At 38.7% G+C, this 19798-nt stretch overlaps 1 protein-coding gene across 2 annotated transcripts in view; it reads right to left on the bottom strand.

Moving 5' to 3' along the window:
- Nucleotides 1-19798, bottom strand: part of CHID1 (chitinase domain containing 1) — a 1625859-nt gene that overhangs the window by 1464249 nt on the left and 141812 nt on the right. For both annotated transcript variants that reach the window (XM_078684035.1, XM_078684036.1), the window contains one exon: nt 693-842. In XM_078684035.1, coding sequence (XP_078540161.1) covers nt 693-842 — 150 coding nt within the window. The remainder of the gene's footprint in view (nt 1-692; nt 843-19798) is intronic.

Below are 19798 nucleotides of genomic sequence, written 5' to 3'. Positions count from 1 at the left end.
ATTGACTCAGCAAAAAGTACAATAAATATCTACATTACTGGGATATGTCTGCTGTATCAGTGGACTAACGCATCCAGTTCAGGAATCTGTGTTTGACCATATGGTCACCTGCAGTTTTCACTTAGTCTTTCATTATTCGGAGTTTGATAAAATAAGTACAATTAGGTTGGGCGACTATAAACAATTGTTATTTAGTAGCAAGATGCCCCATGAGTTGAATAAATGCTTTACAAATACAAGGTATCTTTTGGGGGCACACATTAATGATGGTAACCTTAAATGATTTGAGGGGGGTTCCAACACAATAAGAAACTAGTATCTTGGCGCGTGGTTACAGAAAAGTAACATAGTGCAGAATGTGCCCGTTTACATTTTAAATATCCCTTTTCCTGTAGCCACTGCTTGTATGTGGCAGGAGCTTTAAGAAATGAACCTTCAGAAGAACATCAGACTTTGTCAAACATGTTTTGGCCTGGAAAGACCTGTAGCCGGCTCGAAGCCCATGCACCCTGATCCCCAGTAGACAGATGCACACAGTAGGTCCTTGGTGAAGTTCTGCTGTCATACAAAGGGCTTCAAGCCCCAGGCCCTCTCCAGATTTTGAAAGCTGAAGGAGGGTTGGTGGGAAGGAAATGAGAAACATGCAGCTGGAATCCATTCAACACACATAAGTGAATATGAGATACACTCACCGGGGTAACATATCCTAGCACATCTCCAGGGAAGTTACGATTCTTCACGCTCTTAGCACAGTAGCTCTTATGTTCCAACACAATATCTTTTGCTTTTGGATCTGCAACCACTAAACCCCGATCTTGTGCAGGATTATCAGAAAAGCGAGTCTAGAAAAGAAAAACATTAGTTGGGTAAAAATCTTGACCCACACCATTTTAGGTGTCTACCATTAACATTGCCAAGAAAGTTTGAGTGTATGCAGCCCTTTCCGCTGGATACAGCATAACTAAAATAAAGACTAGCATTGCAACATTTTATATAGTTAAAGACATCTTTATAAATCCGCCGATTTAAAAAGCAGGTGCTGACTATTCAGCATGGGATAAGAAAATTGTGGTCCTCACTTTTCCTTTTTCAGTCCTGCCCGGAGGCGAGGTGGGCCCCTCTGAACATGGATTTCAAGTTCCTTCAGTGCTAAACCGTACAATAAATACTTTAAACTGGCCTTTACAGATTTTCTTTTTAACCCCTGCCTATTCTTGTCGACATCTATACTTTCGAAGAAGCTAGCATCCGGTTTAGAAGAATATATATATCTCCCCATGGAAGCAATGGCAGACAATAGTACTTCTGGTGGAGATATGCAGCATCGACTGGAGCATAGAGAAGTACCGTATAGACCTCCACATGTCTGTAATTTCCCACTTATTGTGTCTGAACTATTGTTACCCCCTATTTATGTGGGGAGGACTGGCTTGGTTTTAATAACCAGACAGGCAGGCACAACCTGCCAACCTGACTCTACAGTGCATAACAAGTGTGATAAGAGAAACCATTCACACAAAAAATGTTTCTGTACATGAAATATCTGTCATTCATTATGCAAGTTATTTAAGGATTAAATAGTACATGTTGATGGTTAAACATACATTTGTTCATCTTTGAAAAACTGCAACATTTAAACTATGCACTAAACCAAGCTTCTCCAACGAGCAGCTCGTGAGCTACTGATAGCTCTCCACCTGACTGAAGCACTCCTGCGTGCATCCCAGCCTAGTAAATACGAAGCTCGGTGGAATTAATATATGTATAGCACAATTGAGTGTGTGTTAAAGTTTAATATATGCGCAATTCAGAACTCAAACTAATGTTTGAAGAAAAAAATGGCAGAATTTCTAAAATATACTGACAGCTGATATTTGAGTGATAGGATATGTGGCATCGGGATGGTTTTTCTTGAACATTAATTGGTCTACTACAGAAAAGAATGGAGACCCCTACACCAAACATGCTTCAACAACAAACATGTAGAAATTGTCCTGTGAGAATCGACTTCATGAAGAAACACTTCATTTTACATACGCATATCGAATATATCGAATACAATATAATAATATGTACTAAAGATAGCAGACAAAAATAATAAATACATTACGCAGATTATTAATGGTTAAACAAGAAGTCAATTTAAGTTCAGATGATAAACTGATACTTCAGAAAAATACTGGAATTTTATTAAAATAGGTTCAGTTTTCAGAATGTAAACAATTCATTTCTGAAATCAAAAGCAAGTATCAGAATCATTGCAATTTGAATTACCTCCAGCGGCTTACATATTTCACTAAACATTAATACATTACTTAAGGATTTTGAAGGTGCCGATATGGATTTTAAGAACCCGCTTTGACACAATATGAATAAGGAACAAAGGTAATTCACTAAAATAGTGTCATAGCAGCACACTTTGTTGGTGATACAATTAGAAACTGGTACGTGCTGTAGTATGGCAGTCAGTACCTACTTTCATTAAAAACTATTTACTAAATCAATTGGCCCTAATTTGGATGACCCCGACTACTTCAACACTTTGGGGACATATACTTAAAATGGGCTCTACTCATGTTATATGGGGCGCGGATCTTAATTCGGTTCTTTGTCCTTCTAAGGACCGTTCTAACCCCTTTCCACATCTCTACACAAATGCTTGGGAAGTCCTTTCGGAGTTGCTTAAGGAGCAAGGCCTTGTAAATGCCTGGCGACATGTGCACCCTACTACTAAATATGGCACTTTTTATACGGCCGGACATGCTGCATGGTCTAGACTGGATTACTGATTGTGCTCCCGTGGTCTTGTCCCATGCATCAAAATGGCTACTCATCTGGAGTGTACATATTCAGACCACGCATTGGTGCGCCTTGAACTAATGCCCCCTGACTCCGTAGTTATTCCTCGATGCTGGAGGCTCGTGCCAGAGGCACTTCTAGACACTGTGTTCCAAGCAGAACTAGGGGAAGAGATTAAAGATTTCTTCCTTAGGAATAAATGCTCTGTTGACAATGTTGGATTGCTCTGGGAGGCGTTTAAGGTTACAGTCAGGGGCGTTTGCATATCCAAAAGTTTTGGAGTGCTGCGAGACATTAGGAGAAATCTGAAACGCCTTGAACTCGAACTTAAACAACTTGAAACTGACATGTGGGCTACCAGCTCTGGGGACAAGCGTGCTGCACTTGGCGAAAGGCTAACAGAATATACTGACACTGCAGCCCGGGAGGTGAAATTTAGAGGTAAACACTACACTGCAAGTTGCTATGGCGAAGGTGAGAGACCTGGTCGGGCACTTGCGAGTACTATTAAGACACCCCGCTTCTCAAACCACATACTGGATGTGGTGGATGATAGTAGCATGCAATATAGGGACAGCTTAGATATCCTTCAAATATTTACTACATACTACTCGGAACTATATAGTTCGCAACGTACGACCCCCCCTGACTTCTCTCCCTTTTTACGGGATATAGCTCTCAGGTGGCTAGGAGATACTCAACGCAAGTTTCTGGCGGCCCCATTTGAGGATGATGAGTTCCATGAGGCCATAATGCAAATGGCATCGGGGAAGGCGCCCGCTCGGATGGGCTTCCTATCGATTTCTATAAAATGTACATCGATTAATTGCTCCCAGTGCTTAAAGAGGTGTTCCTTGAGGCTCACGAGACACTAACCCTACCTGGCACCATGAGAGAGGCACTCATTACCTCACTATTGAAAGCTGGCAAACCTGCAGATCGATGCGAGTCTTATAGGCCGCTCTCACTAATCAATACAGATGTGAAAATTCTAGCGAAACTATTGGCAAACCTGCTTAGTTTACTTATGGACAAGCTAGTTCTTCCTGATCAGGCCGGGTTCATACCGGGGAGAGCCACGTCCCATTACCTCAGGACTCTATTCTCCATCTTGCAGACAGTGGATCCAAGATTACAATTGATAGCGGTGTTTCTTGATGCATCAAGGGCTTTTGATTCAGTGGAATGGGACTACCTGGTCACTATTTTACAACGTATGGGCCTTCCCACTGGTTTCCTCACATGAGTTCGGCTTCTATACACTTTGCCCACTGCGAAAGTCTTAATCAATGGACACACTTCCCCCTCCAGATATATATATATATATATATATATATATATTACCTACTGGCGGTCGCCAGTAGGTATATATAGTTAGGATTTTTTCCCTATGGGATTTTTGAAAATTCTATGTCTAATAACTTTGGCGTTTGTGGACGGAATTGGCTGAAATTTTCTGGAAAATGGAACATTTTGTTTCTGAGCAGCCCCTGGAAATTTGGGAGGGGTTCGTCCAGGGGGGGGTCGAGAAAAAAGGGGGGTCCCAAAACGTGTTTTTAACATTGAGTTTTCCATAGGGCGGTTGGCCTCACTTTTAGCCCGAACGGCTAAATGGATTTGCATGAAACTTGGCAAAATTGTAGGGACTGGTAGCCCGATGTGCCTTTTGTAGGTCTCAATATATGTGCTCCAGTGGATTTTGAGAAATTAACGTTTAAAAAAAGATATATATCTGTAAGCGCGCTCCGGGCAGCGCTCCGGTCCGCGGACCTTAAGCGTACCGGAACTTCGCGTAGCTAAGCTGATTGGCTCTCCGGTGTCTGTCAACATTCTAAACAGTCCGGAGCGGCCGCCATCTTGTCTCTCGGTAGGATTGAGAGACAAGAGGAGGCCAAAACAAAGGGGGAAATAACCATAAGGGGGCATACTAGATCCTCCCTGACCCCCTAGGTTTAATGTGGAGGTTTTAAAAGGGCCCCGCGGGGCAAAAAAAACAAAAAAAAATTTTTGTTTTTTTTGCGTGGGGAGCGCCCGGTCCGCGAACCGGGAAGCGTTCTGGGCAGCGTACTGCAATGAAAAATGAATGATAGACTTTTCAAATGCTGTATGTTAATTGATTGTTGGTTTTGTTGATTATTTTTTATTTTCTTTATTTTTTAAGCATTTTTTTTATTGTGATTGTGTTTCATAATTTATTAAACTTTCTAACATTTCATTGTCAGAAATTTCATAATTATCATTGAATATACATTGTAGTCTCTGAGGGTGTAAAATGTCCTCATTTTCAAGGAGGTTATCTACTGCTTGTACACATTGCAGTAGTTCTTTGTCTAAAGTTTCATCGAAAAATTCAATATCATTTTCATCATTGATTTCTTGGCTGCTCTCTTGCAGGACAATTTGAAATTCAACTTTCTGTTCGCCTTCCATTTTGCCTGAAATTTAGATTAAAAAAATATATATTAGTAGAGATAGGGCACTGTTGGGATTAATTTTGGGCAGTGTATAGTATCAGAGTGGAAGTAGGAATATAAAAAAGTGTATGTGATTTAATGTAAGTAAATTCATAATTATACAAGAGAAGCCTAACTCCAGAAAAAGTTTACCATATTAACTTATAGTGCACAATATACTTCAGTTTTAAAAATAAAAACTTACCTTTAGAAAGAAGTTGAAGGAATTAGTGAAAATCCTATTGAAATGTACACCAAGAAGTAGTAGTCAAAATGGCTGTGTTTTCTTCTCTTCCTTTATATATATTTAGGTATATAACCAATCAAATGTCAGGTAAAAAAAAGTAGAAAATGAAAGTAACATTTTAATTGGTTGTCAATTCCAACACTTCAGATGTGTTTTGTGAAGTAATTTACCTCACGGTATTTAGAGAGGTCTACAGGCTAAATGGCTAAATGGAATTCCAATCAAATTTGTGAAAATGGTAGGGATTTGTATGTAGTATGAGCTAGTCTATATTTGGTGAAATTGTCTCCAGTGGCTTTTCTGTGAACTACTTTCCCACCTTTTTTGATGGTGCGCTTCCCAGGGAGCGACCCGGTACGCGAACCGTTGAGCGCCCCGGTTCGCGAACCTTAAGCGTAACGGGAGTCCACCATTTTGTGTTTCGGTCGAATTAAGATACAAGATGGAGGGCAAATAATGTTCAGAATGGGTAGAAGGGGGCACGGTAGACTTATCTTGACCCCCTAGGTTTTGTGAGGGTGGCTGAGGAGGCCCATATGTGCGAAAAAAAAACATTTTTTAAAAAATTTTCTCGAGGTTAGCTCCCGGTTCGCGTACCGGGTAGCGCCCCAGGGAGCGTACTTTGTTGAAAATTAGTGAAAAATGTTAGAGTAAAATAATAATTGTGAGTGATCAGATGTAGGGTAGCTCTGAGAAGAGCTTTTGGGTTTATGGTACATTTAGGTACTTATAAGTAGGTACCAATACACATTCTTAAATTCAGAGTGAAAATTCTGTTGCCCTCATCTGAGAAGTGAACTCCATCTCCTCTGTAGATATCTTGCATGTAGTAACGCAAGTTATTGTTGTACAGGGAGCCCATTCCATGGTCTCTCATGTAAGCTGAAACAGATTTGTTTACATGCTTCCTCGACTTCTCAATTTGTGGACAAAATTGGTTTGACCACCTCCATTTCTGTCTTTGGCATATATTTGAATATACCAAGGCAGTCTGAGGAAAAAGTGCCATTAATTGCTCAAAGGTGTCCTTTAAAAGCATTTCCAGACCTACACCAGTCAAAGTGCCCAAGTCATTACCTCCACAGTGCACAATTAACAGGTCAGGTTTGGGCAAATGCATAAAGGTTTTCACCAATGGTATCAATTGGTGACATTTTAATCCTCTGTGGCCAAACCACTTAATTTCCACATCTTGTAAATTGAGGTTAGGTAAATTCCTGTTTTCAGTGTACCTTTGAGCCCAGTGAATATAACTATGTCCAACAATCCAGACAGAAAACATGGTGAAAGAAGGTTCTCCTGCAGTCAGATGAAGTGTGGCAATGAAATGGCAGTTGAAAAAATGAGAGTTTAAAATGAAAAAAACTGTGGAGTTTCTGTGTTCATGAAGCAGTAACAGTGATTGGTGGATTTTGATTGCTGAAAACAGAAAGTTAGGGTGCACGGATGAGTTATTTGAAAGATGTATTTTGAATGGTCAATAAAAAATCATTAAATGAAAGAATGCACTGGATATGCAGGTGCACTGAGAGTTCAGAGTTCAATTGCAACATTGTTGTGTGAACTTGCAAACACCAGAAATCTTCCAAGAGGTGGTTGCCATGCAGAAAAGGCAGAAAGGGCAGAGGGGGGAAGGGTTTTCATTTGAAAAAAAGTGAGGGAAGAGTTTTGATTGGGTGACATGAGAGATATGTGTGAAGAATTACAGCATTTCTGTGCTTTTGATAGCTGCAGACTCTGGAGTGCATACCTTTTGCTCTGCTGAAGACAAATTGGTGTGTTTCTGAGACTGTTTTCAAACTCAAAGTATTTGCTAAGGTGAGAAAATATTTCTTTAATTTAGATAGAGAATAGTGTGCTTTAAGGAGAAAATTATGAATTATGTGGCGCAAATTGCTTGTAAATATGCTCCCACCTGTGCAAGGAAAATTTAGATTTTTAATGTTTGTGTTACATAGCCATGTTAAAAGTGATACAAACATGCTGCAAAGGCAATTAAAAAACGCTTTTATGTGTCTTAAGGACATTTTAAGTAATTTTCCCATGTGCAGTGTTTTGAAATTATGATTTGAAAATCGTTTTTGGGGAAAAGGAATTGTTTTTAAATTTATGACAAGGACATAATGGTGTATGCTTCTTTATAAGGCAATTGACTGTCCCTGATGTTATTTTTCCCATTTTAATGTAAGACCTTTCTCTGTGGCGCAAATTGCTTGTAAATATGCTCCCACCTGTGCATGGCAAATTTAGATTTTAAATGTTTGTGTTACATAGCCATGTTAAAAGTGACCCAACCATGCTGGAAAGGCAATAAAAAAACACTTTCATGTGTCTTAAGGACATTTTAAGTAATTTCCCTGTGGGCAGTGTTTTCAAATTATGAATTGAAAATCGTTTTTGAGGTAAAGGAATGTTGTTAAAATTTATGTGCGCCATATGCCCCCAAATTTCTTTTTCAGGGGTGCAGCAGGGTGTTATTGAGACACCCCTACACCTTTGGAAAAATTCCTAATTTGCTATGAGCTAATTGCTAATTGCAAATTGCACCTTCTTTCATATGGGCATCCTGGCGCATGGAAATGAATGGGTAATTTGCAATTAGCAATTTGCTCATCGCAAATTTGGAATGGTAAAGAATCGCTATTTATTCCTTAAAATTCGCTATTTTGGAAATGCAAAATAGTTATATGATACATATGGCGGTTGATGTCTAACAAGATAAGAAGCTTAGGGATACATTTATGATGACTGGCGCAATGAAGTGGACATCACTTACTTCATTGGTAGAGCTTTACATGTATTATGTCCTCTGTATTCTTCATCAAGCGTAACTTTAATCTGCAATCCTGAGTAGGCCTCACCTTAAACAAACCTCTGGATAGGCCACATCTTATCGTCATCCTGAATTAATCATTTAAAATGCTAGGGACAGATTTATGATAGGTGTATGCCTCTTTTGCGCCACTTACAAAACACTGTCCATGGGGAAATGACTTAAAATGTCCTTAAGACACATGAATGTGTTTTTTTAAAGCGTTTGCAATTTATTTGGGTCACTTTTAACATGGCTATGTGACTCAAACAGTCAAAATCTAAATTCACCATGCACAGGTGGGAGCATATTTACAAGGAATGTGCTCCATGGGGAAAGGTCTTATAATGTAATATGGGAAAAATGACATCAGAGACACTGAAATGCCTTATAGAGAAGCATACACCATTATGTCCTTGTCATAAATTTGCAAACCATTACTTTTCCCCAAAAACGATTTTCAAATAATAATTTGAAAACACTGCACATGTGGAAATGACTTAAAATGTCCTTAGTTCAAAATTTGCTATTCCTTATTTTGCGATTGCACTGAAGGATTTGCAAATTTTGCGATTCCTTAAATGCAATGTATCAAACAAAAAATATGTAAAAAATGACATTAAGGATTTGGAAACTACCACCAACTTCTAGTTTGTGGTAATTTGCGAATTCTTTTCAAAAAGCATTTTTTTCCAAAAAACAAAAGGTGCCATATGACGCCCATACATGCCCTTAGGGCATGTATGTGCGCCATATGCCCCCAAATTTCTTTTTCAGGGGTGCAGCAGGGTGTTCTTGAGATACCCCTGCACCCTTGAAAAAATTCCTATTTTGTGATGAGGTAATTGCTAATCGCAAATTGCAACCTTCATTCCTATGAGCCTCCTAGCCCATGGAAATGAATGGGTAATTTGCAATTAGCAATTTGCTCATTGCAAATTAGGAATGGTAAAGAATTGCTATTTATTCTTTAAAATTCGCTATTTAGGAAATGCAAAATAGTTTGATGGTACATATGGTGGTTCATCTGTAACAAGATAAGAAGCTTAGGGATACATTTATGATGACTGGCAAAATAAAGTGCAAATCACTTACTTTATTGGTAGGCCTTTACATGTATTATCTCTTCTGTATTCTTCATGAAGCGTAACTTTAATCTGCAATCCTGAGTAGGCCTCACCTTAAACAAACCTCTGGATAGGCCACACTTTATCGTCATCCTGGATTAATCATTTAAAATGCTAGGGACAGATTTATGATAGGTGTATGCCTCTTTTGCGCCACTGTGCGTCACTTTTATGATGCAGCGGCGGTGCAAAAGATTTGCTATGAGGCGACAAAATTACAAATTGATGCTTTTAGGCAGATATGTCATGGTGTAAAAAAAACGTACCACATGAAACCGATGCAGCAGTGATGCAAAAGATGCACCATGTTGCAAGACAGGCCTCACTTGGGGCCATATGTATCAAGCTATTTGGCATTCGCAAAGATCAAAATTCTGCGAATTTCGGCCTTTGCGAATGCTAATTAGACAAATGGTATGTATCAAACAAGTTTGATGCAAAATAAGGAATAGCAAAATTTGCTATTCCTTATTTTGCGATTGCACTGAAGGATTTGGAAATGTTGCGATTACTTAAATGCAATGTATCAAACAAAAAATATGTAAAAAAATGACATTAAGGATTTGGAAACTACCACCAACTTCTAGTTGGTGGTAATTTGTGAATTCTTTTCAAAAAGCTTTTTTTCCAAAAAACAAAAGGTGCCATATGACGCCCATACATGCCCTTAGGGCATGTATGTGCGCCATATGCCCCCAAATTTCTTTTTCAGGGGGTGCAGCAGGGTGTTCTTGAGACACCCCTGCACCCTTGGAAAAATTCCTATTTTGTGATGAGCTAATTGCTAATCGCAAATTGCACCTTCATTCCTATGAGCCTCCTAGCCCATGGAAATGAATGGGTAATTTGCAATTAGCAATTTGCTCATTGCAAATTAGGAATGGTAAAGAATCGCTATTTATTCCTTAAAATTCGCTATTTAGGAAATGCTAAATATTTTGATGGTACATATGGTGGTTCATCTGTAACAAGATAAGAAGCTTAGGGATACATTTATGATGACTGGCAAAATAAAGTGCAAATCACTTACTTCATTGGTAGGCCTTTACATGTATTATCTCTTCTGTATTCTTCATCAAGCGTAACTTTAATCTGCAATCCTGAGTAGGCCTCACCTTAAACAAACCTCTGGATAGGCCACACCTTATCGTCATCCTGGATTAATCATTTAAAATGCTAGGGACAGATTTATGATAGGTGTATGCCTCTTTTGCGCCACTGTGCGTCACTTTTATGATGCAGCGGCGGTGCAAAAGATTTGCTATGAGGCGACAAAATTACAAATTGATGCTTTTAGGCAGATATGTCATGGTGTAAAAAAAACGTACCACATGAAACCGATGCAGCAGTGATGCAAAAGATGCACCATGTTGCAAGACAGGCCTCACTTGGGGCCATATGTATCAAGCTATTTGGCATTCGCAAAGATCAAAATTCTGCGAATTTCGGCCTTTGCGAATGCTAATTAGACAAATGGTATGTATCAAACAAGTTTGATGCAAAATAAGGAATAGCAAAATTTGCTATTCCTTATTTTGCGATTGCACTGAAGGATTTGGAAATTTTGCGATTACTTAAATGCAATGTATCAAACAAAAAATATGTAAAAAAATGACATTAAGGATTTGGAAACTACCACCAACTTCTAGTTGGTGGTAATTTGTGAATTCTTTTCAAAAAGCTTTTTTTCCAAAAAACAAAAGGTGACATATGACGCCCATACATGCCCTTAGGGCATGTATGTGCGCCATATGCCCCCAAATTTCTTTTTCAGGGGGTGCAGCAGGGTGTTCTTGAGACACCCCTGCACCCTTGAAAAAATTCCTATTTTGTGATGAGGTAATTGCTAATCGCAAATTGCATCCTTCATTCCTATGAGCCTCCTAGCCCATGGAAATGAATGGGTAATTTGCAATTAGCAATTTGCTCATTGCAAATTAGGAATGGTAAAGAATTGCTATTTATTCCTTAAAATTCGCTATTTAGGAAATGCAAAATAGTTTGATGATACATATGGCGGTTCATCTGTAACAAGATAAGAAGCTTAGGGATACATTTATGATGACTGGCGCAATGAAGTGGACATTACTTACTTCATTGGTAGGCCTTTACATGTATTATCTCCTCTGTATTCTTCATCAAGCGTAACTTTAATCTGCAATCCTGAGTAGGCCTCACCTTAAACAAACCTCTGGATAGGCCACACCTTATCGTCATCCTGAATTAATCATTTAAAATGCTAGGGACAGATTTATGATAGGTGTATGCCTCTTTTGCGCCACTGTGCGTCACTTTTATGATGCAGCGGCGGTGCAAAAGATTTGCTATGAGGCGACAAAATTACAAATTGATGCATTTAGGCAGATATGTCATGGTGTAAAAAAAACGTACCACATGAAACCGATGCAGCAGTGATGCAAAACATGCACCATGTTGCAAGACAGGCCTCACTTGGGGCCATATGTATCAAGCTAATTAGCATTCGCAAAGATCAAAATTCTGCGAATTTCGGCCTTTGCGAATGTTAATTAGACAAATGGTATGTATCAAACAAGTTTGATGCAAAATAAGGAGTAGCAAAATTTGCTATTCCTTATTTTGTGATTGCACTGAAGCATTTGCAAATTTTGCGATTACTTAAATGCAATGTATCAAACAAAAAATATGTAAAAAATGACATTAAGGATTTGGAAACTATTGTGGTAAATTGGTGGTAATTTGTGAATTCTTTTCAAAAAGCTTTTTTTCAAAAAAACAAAAGGTCCAATATGACGCCAACACATGCCCTTAGGGCATGTATGTGTGCCATATGCCCCCAAATTTCTTTTTCAGGGGTGCAGCAGGGTGTTCTTGAGACACCCCTGCACCCTTGGAAAAATTCCTAATTTGTGATGAGCAAATTGCTAATTGCAAATTAAACCTTCATTCCTATGAGGCTCCTAGCCCATGGAAATGAATGGGTAACTTGCAATTAGCAATTTGCTCATTGCAAATTAGGAATGGTAAAGAATTGCTATTTATTCCTTAAAATTCGCTATTTAGGAAATGCAAAATAGTTTGATGGTACATATGGCGGTTCATCTGTAACAAGATAAGAAGATTAGGGATAGATTTATGATGACTGGTGCATCACCAGGGATGTGTCAGTCATCCTGCGCCGCTGTTCCGCCACCCATGGTGTGCTGCATTTACAATGCGGGGCATCATGGGGCAAAAATGGCACAGATGCGTGATGTATCTGTGCTGTAAAGGTAGTGATTGCTGGAGTTGTATCGCAAGTGCGATGCAGCTCAAGCAAGGCTCAGGGGTGCCCCATCTCCACAATGTTGCGTCAAGACCTATGCCTGCTTAAAGCAGGCGCAGGGTTTTGACGCAGCTTTCTCCTATCTGATTGTAAATACGGCACACCATGGGTGGCAGAGCAGCGGTGCACGTTAACTGGTGCATGCCTGGGGATGTGCCATTTAACATAAATCTGCCCCTTTACATTTAAGTATGTGCAGGACACACAGAGTCGGTGAGGCTTATCCAAGGTTAAGAAGAGATGAGTCCTGTTCACTGAAAAATTAGACATAGTCTTCACCTGATCAGCATTGCTGGACATGGCTAAATAATAGCTGCAAAATATTACTCTTGTTAAACAATTTTACTATTATAATCTCTGAGATTTGTCTCTTACTCTGCAACATCTCATTGTTGTTATCTTTCTTTAAAGATAAAGACAACATCAACATGAGTGACAATCTGCAATCAGTTGATTTTTACCTCATCATTGAACTTGTAATTGAAACATCAGTGGATGTTGATCCATTGGATGATTTAAATCCTGAGGATGAAGAAGAGCGTGATGAGGATGCAGATTTGTCCGAATTATATGACATAGGGTGGGAAGCTGACCTGCTTGAGCCTATGGAAATATAAACATTTATTTTTAAAATGTATAATTAATGAAAAGTAAAAATGTAAACCGTTTAATTTAAAAATAAAGACACCTTCAAAAACAGGTTATGTGTAGTGTCTTCAATAAAATATTAAAATATGCTCATAAAATTAGATCAGATTCACATATAAAATAGCACAGGTAACATAAATATAAATGTCATTTCTTTTCTGCTATTTCTGTATTGTAAATTTGCCAAGGACTAAAAAATCTTCTATTTAAAATGTCAAGTAGTGTGTTAAGTTTTTGATCATTGTTATTGATTTACTGTTTGGTAATAATGGTTAATAACATTTTTTATTATATTTTACCACAGATTCAACTGCAGATCATTTCAAGATTTCACCATGCCAACAATAGAAAGACAGAGAAAGGCTGCAAAACGTCAAAGACAGCAGGTGAAACAAAATAAGCAGCAGTCCTCTAACAAAAATATTTGTCAAGTCACGAAGAAAGCACCGGGTAAGAGCACAAAATATTTCATAAGAAATATGTGTAGTAAAAAAAATATTACTACAGAAAATGTTTCAGTCCATAAAAAGAGAAGCAAATCAAATGGAAAGGAAAGGCCAATCAAAAATGTTACTGCTAGAGCAAGAGATAAGTCTGTGCATGATAGTAGAAGGAAACAACAGTTTAGGGACATTCGTAAACGAATGTTCCGCAACAGGATAATTGGCAATTTGTTAAAAAATATTAAGAAAGGTCAACAGAAACTGGTTTTTTATAAGAGAAAAAAAAAAGTTGAGAAAGTTATTGATCAGGCATTTGAAATTAAACGTAAGTTATTTATTTTGATAATCAATAGAATTAGGAAGCTAAACAAGGCAATTTATGATTTCAAAAGAAATAGTAGATGGAAGAGAATAGTTAATCGTAGTCATTTTTGTGAAGTTTTTTCTGGAGAATGGATGCATAGTTCAAGCTGTGAGGCATTTTTTAATGAGGAGAGTTATTTCCAGGATAATGATTTGGTGCATGCAGTTGACACCAGTGGTCGTGCTTATGAAGTGAAAGATGGTTGTCCAGTTGAAAAAGAAAAACTTGTGACAACAGAGACAGAAGAGGTGTTAGGTAATGAGGTTTTAGGAAGACGTGCTAAGGGTCCTGTGTACACCTGGAAGTGTAGTAGTATTTGCAGTGTGCGACAGGATTCCATCAATTTGCTTTGTGATTTTGTACGGTCATTTAATAAGAAAAGTTTGAAGCAGAAAATAAGGTTGTTGCAAGAATTAGATCCTTGCAGAGTGAGAGAAGTGACAGGTTTGCATGGTCATTCACTGGCTTGTCTTTCCAGGAGAGTATGCCAGAGTGTTTTTCATCATTTCAGGATGCTAGCAGTGCATCATAATAAAGTGAGGAAATTAGTTAGAATGTTGTATTATGCTAAGAGTCCAGCAATTATGCTTAAACAATTATGCGCTGCTCTTTTGCATGGTTCTGAAATAGATGTGAAGAACATATGTGAAGAAATTGAGTTTTGTTACTTTGGAAGTAAAGAGGAGAATGTTGAAATTGACCCAGAAGAAGAGGGTAATGTGGAAGATAGTGTACAGGTTTCCAGTACAGATAATTTCCAGAGGGAAATTGCGACGTTTCAGGTGAAATCAAGTGAGAGGCCTAATTTCACTTGTGTGTGTTGTCGACGCACTTATTATAAGAATCAGACTAAGTTAGTGGATTTATATGCAAAAAGTGAAAGGGAAAATAATAGTGAATGGAAGGATTTTGCAACATACTTGATGGTAGAAAATTGTTTTGATTTGGGATTTGATCAACGTGTGTGTACTTATTGTTGTTGCAAATTAAATCAAAACCAGATGCCTGCTAGAGCAGTTCATAATAATCTGGAATTGGTTGAGATTCCTTCTGAATTGAAGGATTTAAATACTTATGAATCTATTTTGATTCAAAGTATCCATCCCTTTCAGGCTATTGTAAGAATGGAGCCAAAGAGAGGGAAATTGCCTCCATCAGATTTACAGAGAGGATTAAAGGGAAGAGTTGTTTATTTGCCTCTAGATTTGAAGAAAAACATTAACAAAATTGGAGTAGAAAAAGTGGAAGAGGAACCTCTGGTTATCTTAGTTAATGGGGTTCCGACAAAGAATAAGAAAATATGGCAAGATTTAGTAGATGTTAGGAAAGTTAAAAAGGCAACATTGTATTTGAAAAAAAATAATAAATACTATAATGTATATGTTGCAGAAGAGGAAGTAAGTGAGGAAGAGGATAGCGATTTGTGTGCTGGTCAAATTGAGAAAGTAGAACCCTCTACTAGTGAAGAAATATATGAACATTATAGTGTTCATCCTTTGCATTCCAAGGAAGTCATGGGGAATGCTATTGAGTTGTTTCAAATGAAACAAGCCAAAGGGAGTCCCATTAGTGTTTGGGAGGAAAGTTTGGAAGCTCGGTGTTTCCCACAGCTTTTTCCAACAGGTCAGGGAGGAAGATATGATGAGCGACCTCATCAAATTCCTGCTTCTGAATACCGGACTTTGCGATTGTATGCAGGAGATGCCAGGTTTCGACAATGCATTCCCTATTTGTTTCATCTCCTGTTTGAAAGCGATCTGTCTGGACTGTCATATGCAGTGAACCACATCTTGAAAAGTGGTATACACATGCAAAACATCTCGGCAAGTGACTTTATGGATAAAGTCAATGTCCAAGACAGTATTTTGGATTCTCACCTGATTAATCTCATGGCGTGTCAGCGTGGTACTAATGAGTACTGGTACCGTCGTCATGGTGATTTAAAATGTATGCTGAGGAACTTAGGTACTCCCACATGGTTCCTCACTCTGAGCTGTGCCGAGTATGGCTGGGAAGACTTACTTGAATTTCTACGAGAGGCAAATGCTAACGTAGATAACATCGAATTCAAGACACCCGGAGAACTGTGCTCTTTGGATCCAGTCAATGTATGTAGGTACTTCAATCATAGATTTGAAGCTATGATGTCTTTCATCATGAATAAGAAGAATACACCTCTTGGAGAGGTGTTGGATTTCTTCTGGAGAAAGGAGTACCAAGCAAGAGGTGCTCCTCATATACATATGTTGCTGTGGATCAAGGATGCACCTAAATTTGGAACGGATCCAGAAGACTCAGTGATGAGTTTCATCCAACAGTATTCTACGTGTGCTGTTCCAAACGCAAAGGAGAAGAAAAGCCTAAGAGAAAAAGTTCTGCGTTTCCAAAGCCATCGATGTGGAAAGTACTGCCGTCGTAAATTCCGAAACAAGGACAAGTTCTACACCAAATGTCGTTTCGGCTTTCCACGACCGGTGATTTCTAAAGGAAGAGTAAACAGTTTGATGTCTTCGCTGCGACATAATGTCATGAAGAAATCACCTAAAAACACATACAATTTGAAGAGGAACGAAGAGTCCAAGTACATCAACGACTACAACCCGGTGATTTTGTCCATGTGGAATGCTAACATGGATATACAGTTTGTGGCTGATAAATGTATGGCTGTGGCTCGGTATGTGACGTCTTACATCACCAAAAAAGAGGAGACAGAATTGAAGGATATGTGGGAGGACATTTCCCATGAAAAGAGCCTAAGCAAGAAGTTGTACAGTTTCAGTCTGAAGATGTTGTCGCATCGAGAAATCGGAGCGTACGAATGTTCTGACCGGTTGTCTTCAGCAAGTCTCTATGCCAAGTCCAGGAGTATCATTTGGGCGAGTCTTGGTCTTGCTGCAATGCGTAATCGAGTTCTCAAACCTGTGTGGGAAATTGAGTATTTGGCGGAAAAGGAGCCAAACAGTACCGACATTTTGAAGACCAACATGTTGGATACATATTATCCAAATAGAAGCAGTCACCTCGACAATGTTTGTCTGTATGAGGTTCTTCAAAATTACATATTCAAGAGGAACATCAAAGAAGATACTGAGAAAGGAGTGTATGCTGTAATAGGAAGTGAGGGATGTCTGGTCAAGCAAAGAAAATGCCACTTGGTAAACCATCGAAAATTGAGTGGCGAATCTCCTGAAAAAAAGGAGTTTTTCTATTTAGCACTTTTGCAACTTTTCAAGCCTTGGCGTGCAGAAGAGGAACTGCTTGGAGATTTCCTCTGTTACGAAGACTCTTTCAATGCCGCCAAGGAGACCATAGAATGTCCTGCTTTTCCCAAATATGTAGAAATGTTGAATGCGGAAATTGAGCAGGAAGCAACGATTGCAGCCGAGATTGCCAGAGACAGTTCTCAGGACAGTCAGAGTTCTGCTTCATTGAGTCAGGATCCACTAGGAGGACCTGTTATCGAAAATGAAGCTGCCACTGCCATGAATGAAGTGGAAAGAGCCATGGCACATGCTCAGGAGGATGCGGTTAACTTAGAAGAGTTGGAAAGACAACTCAACGTTGAGCAGAGGAAAATATATGACGAAGTTACCATGCAAATTGATCATGGATTAAGTCATGACAAGAAAGAGTGCTCATGTACGTCGTTGAAGCCTGTCCGACTGTACGTGAGTGGAGAAGCGGGAACTGGAAAAAGTTTCCTCATTAAAGCAATTTCATGCTATTTGCAGGAAAGGACAGAGTCATCGCTGTCTTGTGTTGTCACCGCTCCAACTGGACTGGCAGCACATAGCATTAAAGGGATTACTTTACATCGTTTACTGATGCTGCCAGTGGAGCATGACAACAAATTACAATATCACAAGCTATCTGGAGATGCTTGTTTTGAAGTTTCAAGAATCTTGAGGAAAATGAAACTTCTTATCATTGACGAAGTAAGCATGGTTTCCAATGTCATGCTTGCCTTTGTGCATTTGAGAATGCAAGAAGTTCTCAAAACAGAGTATGATGTGTTATTTGGTGGCAAACACATCATTGTTTTCGGAGATCTTCTGCAGCTGACACCAGTGAAAGGGCAACCTGTGTTCAAAATGCTCACGCATGAAGATACCAGGAAGTGCCTAGGCAGCATTGGCAACGTCAATATATGGTTAAACTTCAATTATGCTGAACTGCATGAAAATATGCGTCAGGCGAAGGATGAAGTTTACAAGACTATTCTACAAGATGTTAGAATTGGAAAAGTGACCGAGCATGGGAAAGAAGCTTTACATGCACGATTACTGTCAAATTTATATCCAGAACAAGATGTTGTGCCTGAGAATATTTTTCAGAAAATTACTGATAAGAAATCTGGAATATGTTTGATGCCAACTCTTGCAGAATGTGCCAAATTCAACAACAAAATGTTGCATTTAGAAAAGCAAGAGATTGTGAAACTGGAAGCTATTGACAGAGTAGAGCATATGGGATCAACAATTATTTTGTCTGAGAATCTGAAAACAAAATTGGATTCATTAGAGAAGAGTATATCTAAAACTGCAGGTTTTGAAAAGACTCTGAATGTGTGCTTGAACTGCCGTATAATTTTAAGAAGGAATTTACATGTTGAAAGAGGTCTGGTAAATGGATCAATGGGTAATGTTGTTGATTTTGTAAAATACAGAAATAGAGATGGAATTGAATTTTTAAAAATTAAATTTGATGGCATTGAGGAAGTACAGCTAATTGGTCGTTGCTCTGCTAGATTTTTGCTTGTAAAAGACTTATATGTTCGCCGTAAGCAGTTTCCTGTTTGCTTGGCATATGCGGTGACAATCCATAAATCGCAAGGTTTAAGTGTAGACTGTGCATTGGTGAATATTGGCAGTTCTGTGTTCAAGGAGGGTATGGCATACGTGGCATTGTCACGAGTTAGAACTTTATCGGGATTGTACTTGATTGAGTGTGATGTCACAAACATTTGTGCGGATCTAGATTGTGTTAAGGAATACAATAGGTTAAGAAGAGAGTATGCGTCACATTTGCCTCAGTATCCTTTGTTTGAGAAACGTGTGGTAGGCCGGAAACGAAGAAATGTGACCAATACTGGGGAGGTTGTAGCAAAAAGACGAAAAGTCGATGAACCTAAAATTACAAGCAGAAACAAAAAGGATTCTGTTGAAGATGTTGTTGGTTTTCAATTTGAAAACAGTTCTGGTGTCAACTGCTATGCTAATGTAGTGGTTAATGTTTTGTTTTCTCTAGAAAATGTAAAAGAAGAGATTGTGGTCAATTCTGATCAAAGATTTTGCAGTTTGTTAAATTCTGTGTTAGAGAAATGTAGCACTGATAGAAGAAACATAGAAAGTGTGTCTGAAATTCGAAATCTGTTAGACAGATGTTCAGGCCAAACACAATTCTCTCAAAATATTCAGCAAGATTGTCAGGAGTTTTTAATGTATATGCTTGATGTATTGCATGCTGAAGGTGTAGATGTAGATCAGCTGTTTGGGCTTTCTTATCAATGGCAGCATGACTGCGAGAACTGTATGGTATCAAGTACTACTCAGAAAGATTTATATATTTAACTTTGCCAGACAGTAAATCAGTCTCCTTTAA

The sequence above is a fragment of the Lissotriton helveticus genome, chromosome 3_1 (assembly GCF_964261635.1).
Source record: "Lissotriton helveticus chromosome 3_1, aLisHel1.1, whole genome shotgun sequence".
In the NCBI taxonomy this organism is placed as follows: Eukaryota; Metazoa; Chordata; class Amphibia; order Caudata; family Salamandridae; genus Lissotriton; species Lissotriton helveticus.
Note: the sequence above shows the minus strand (reverse complement) of the source record. Positions and strands in the feature narration are given on the sequence as shown.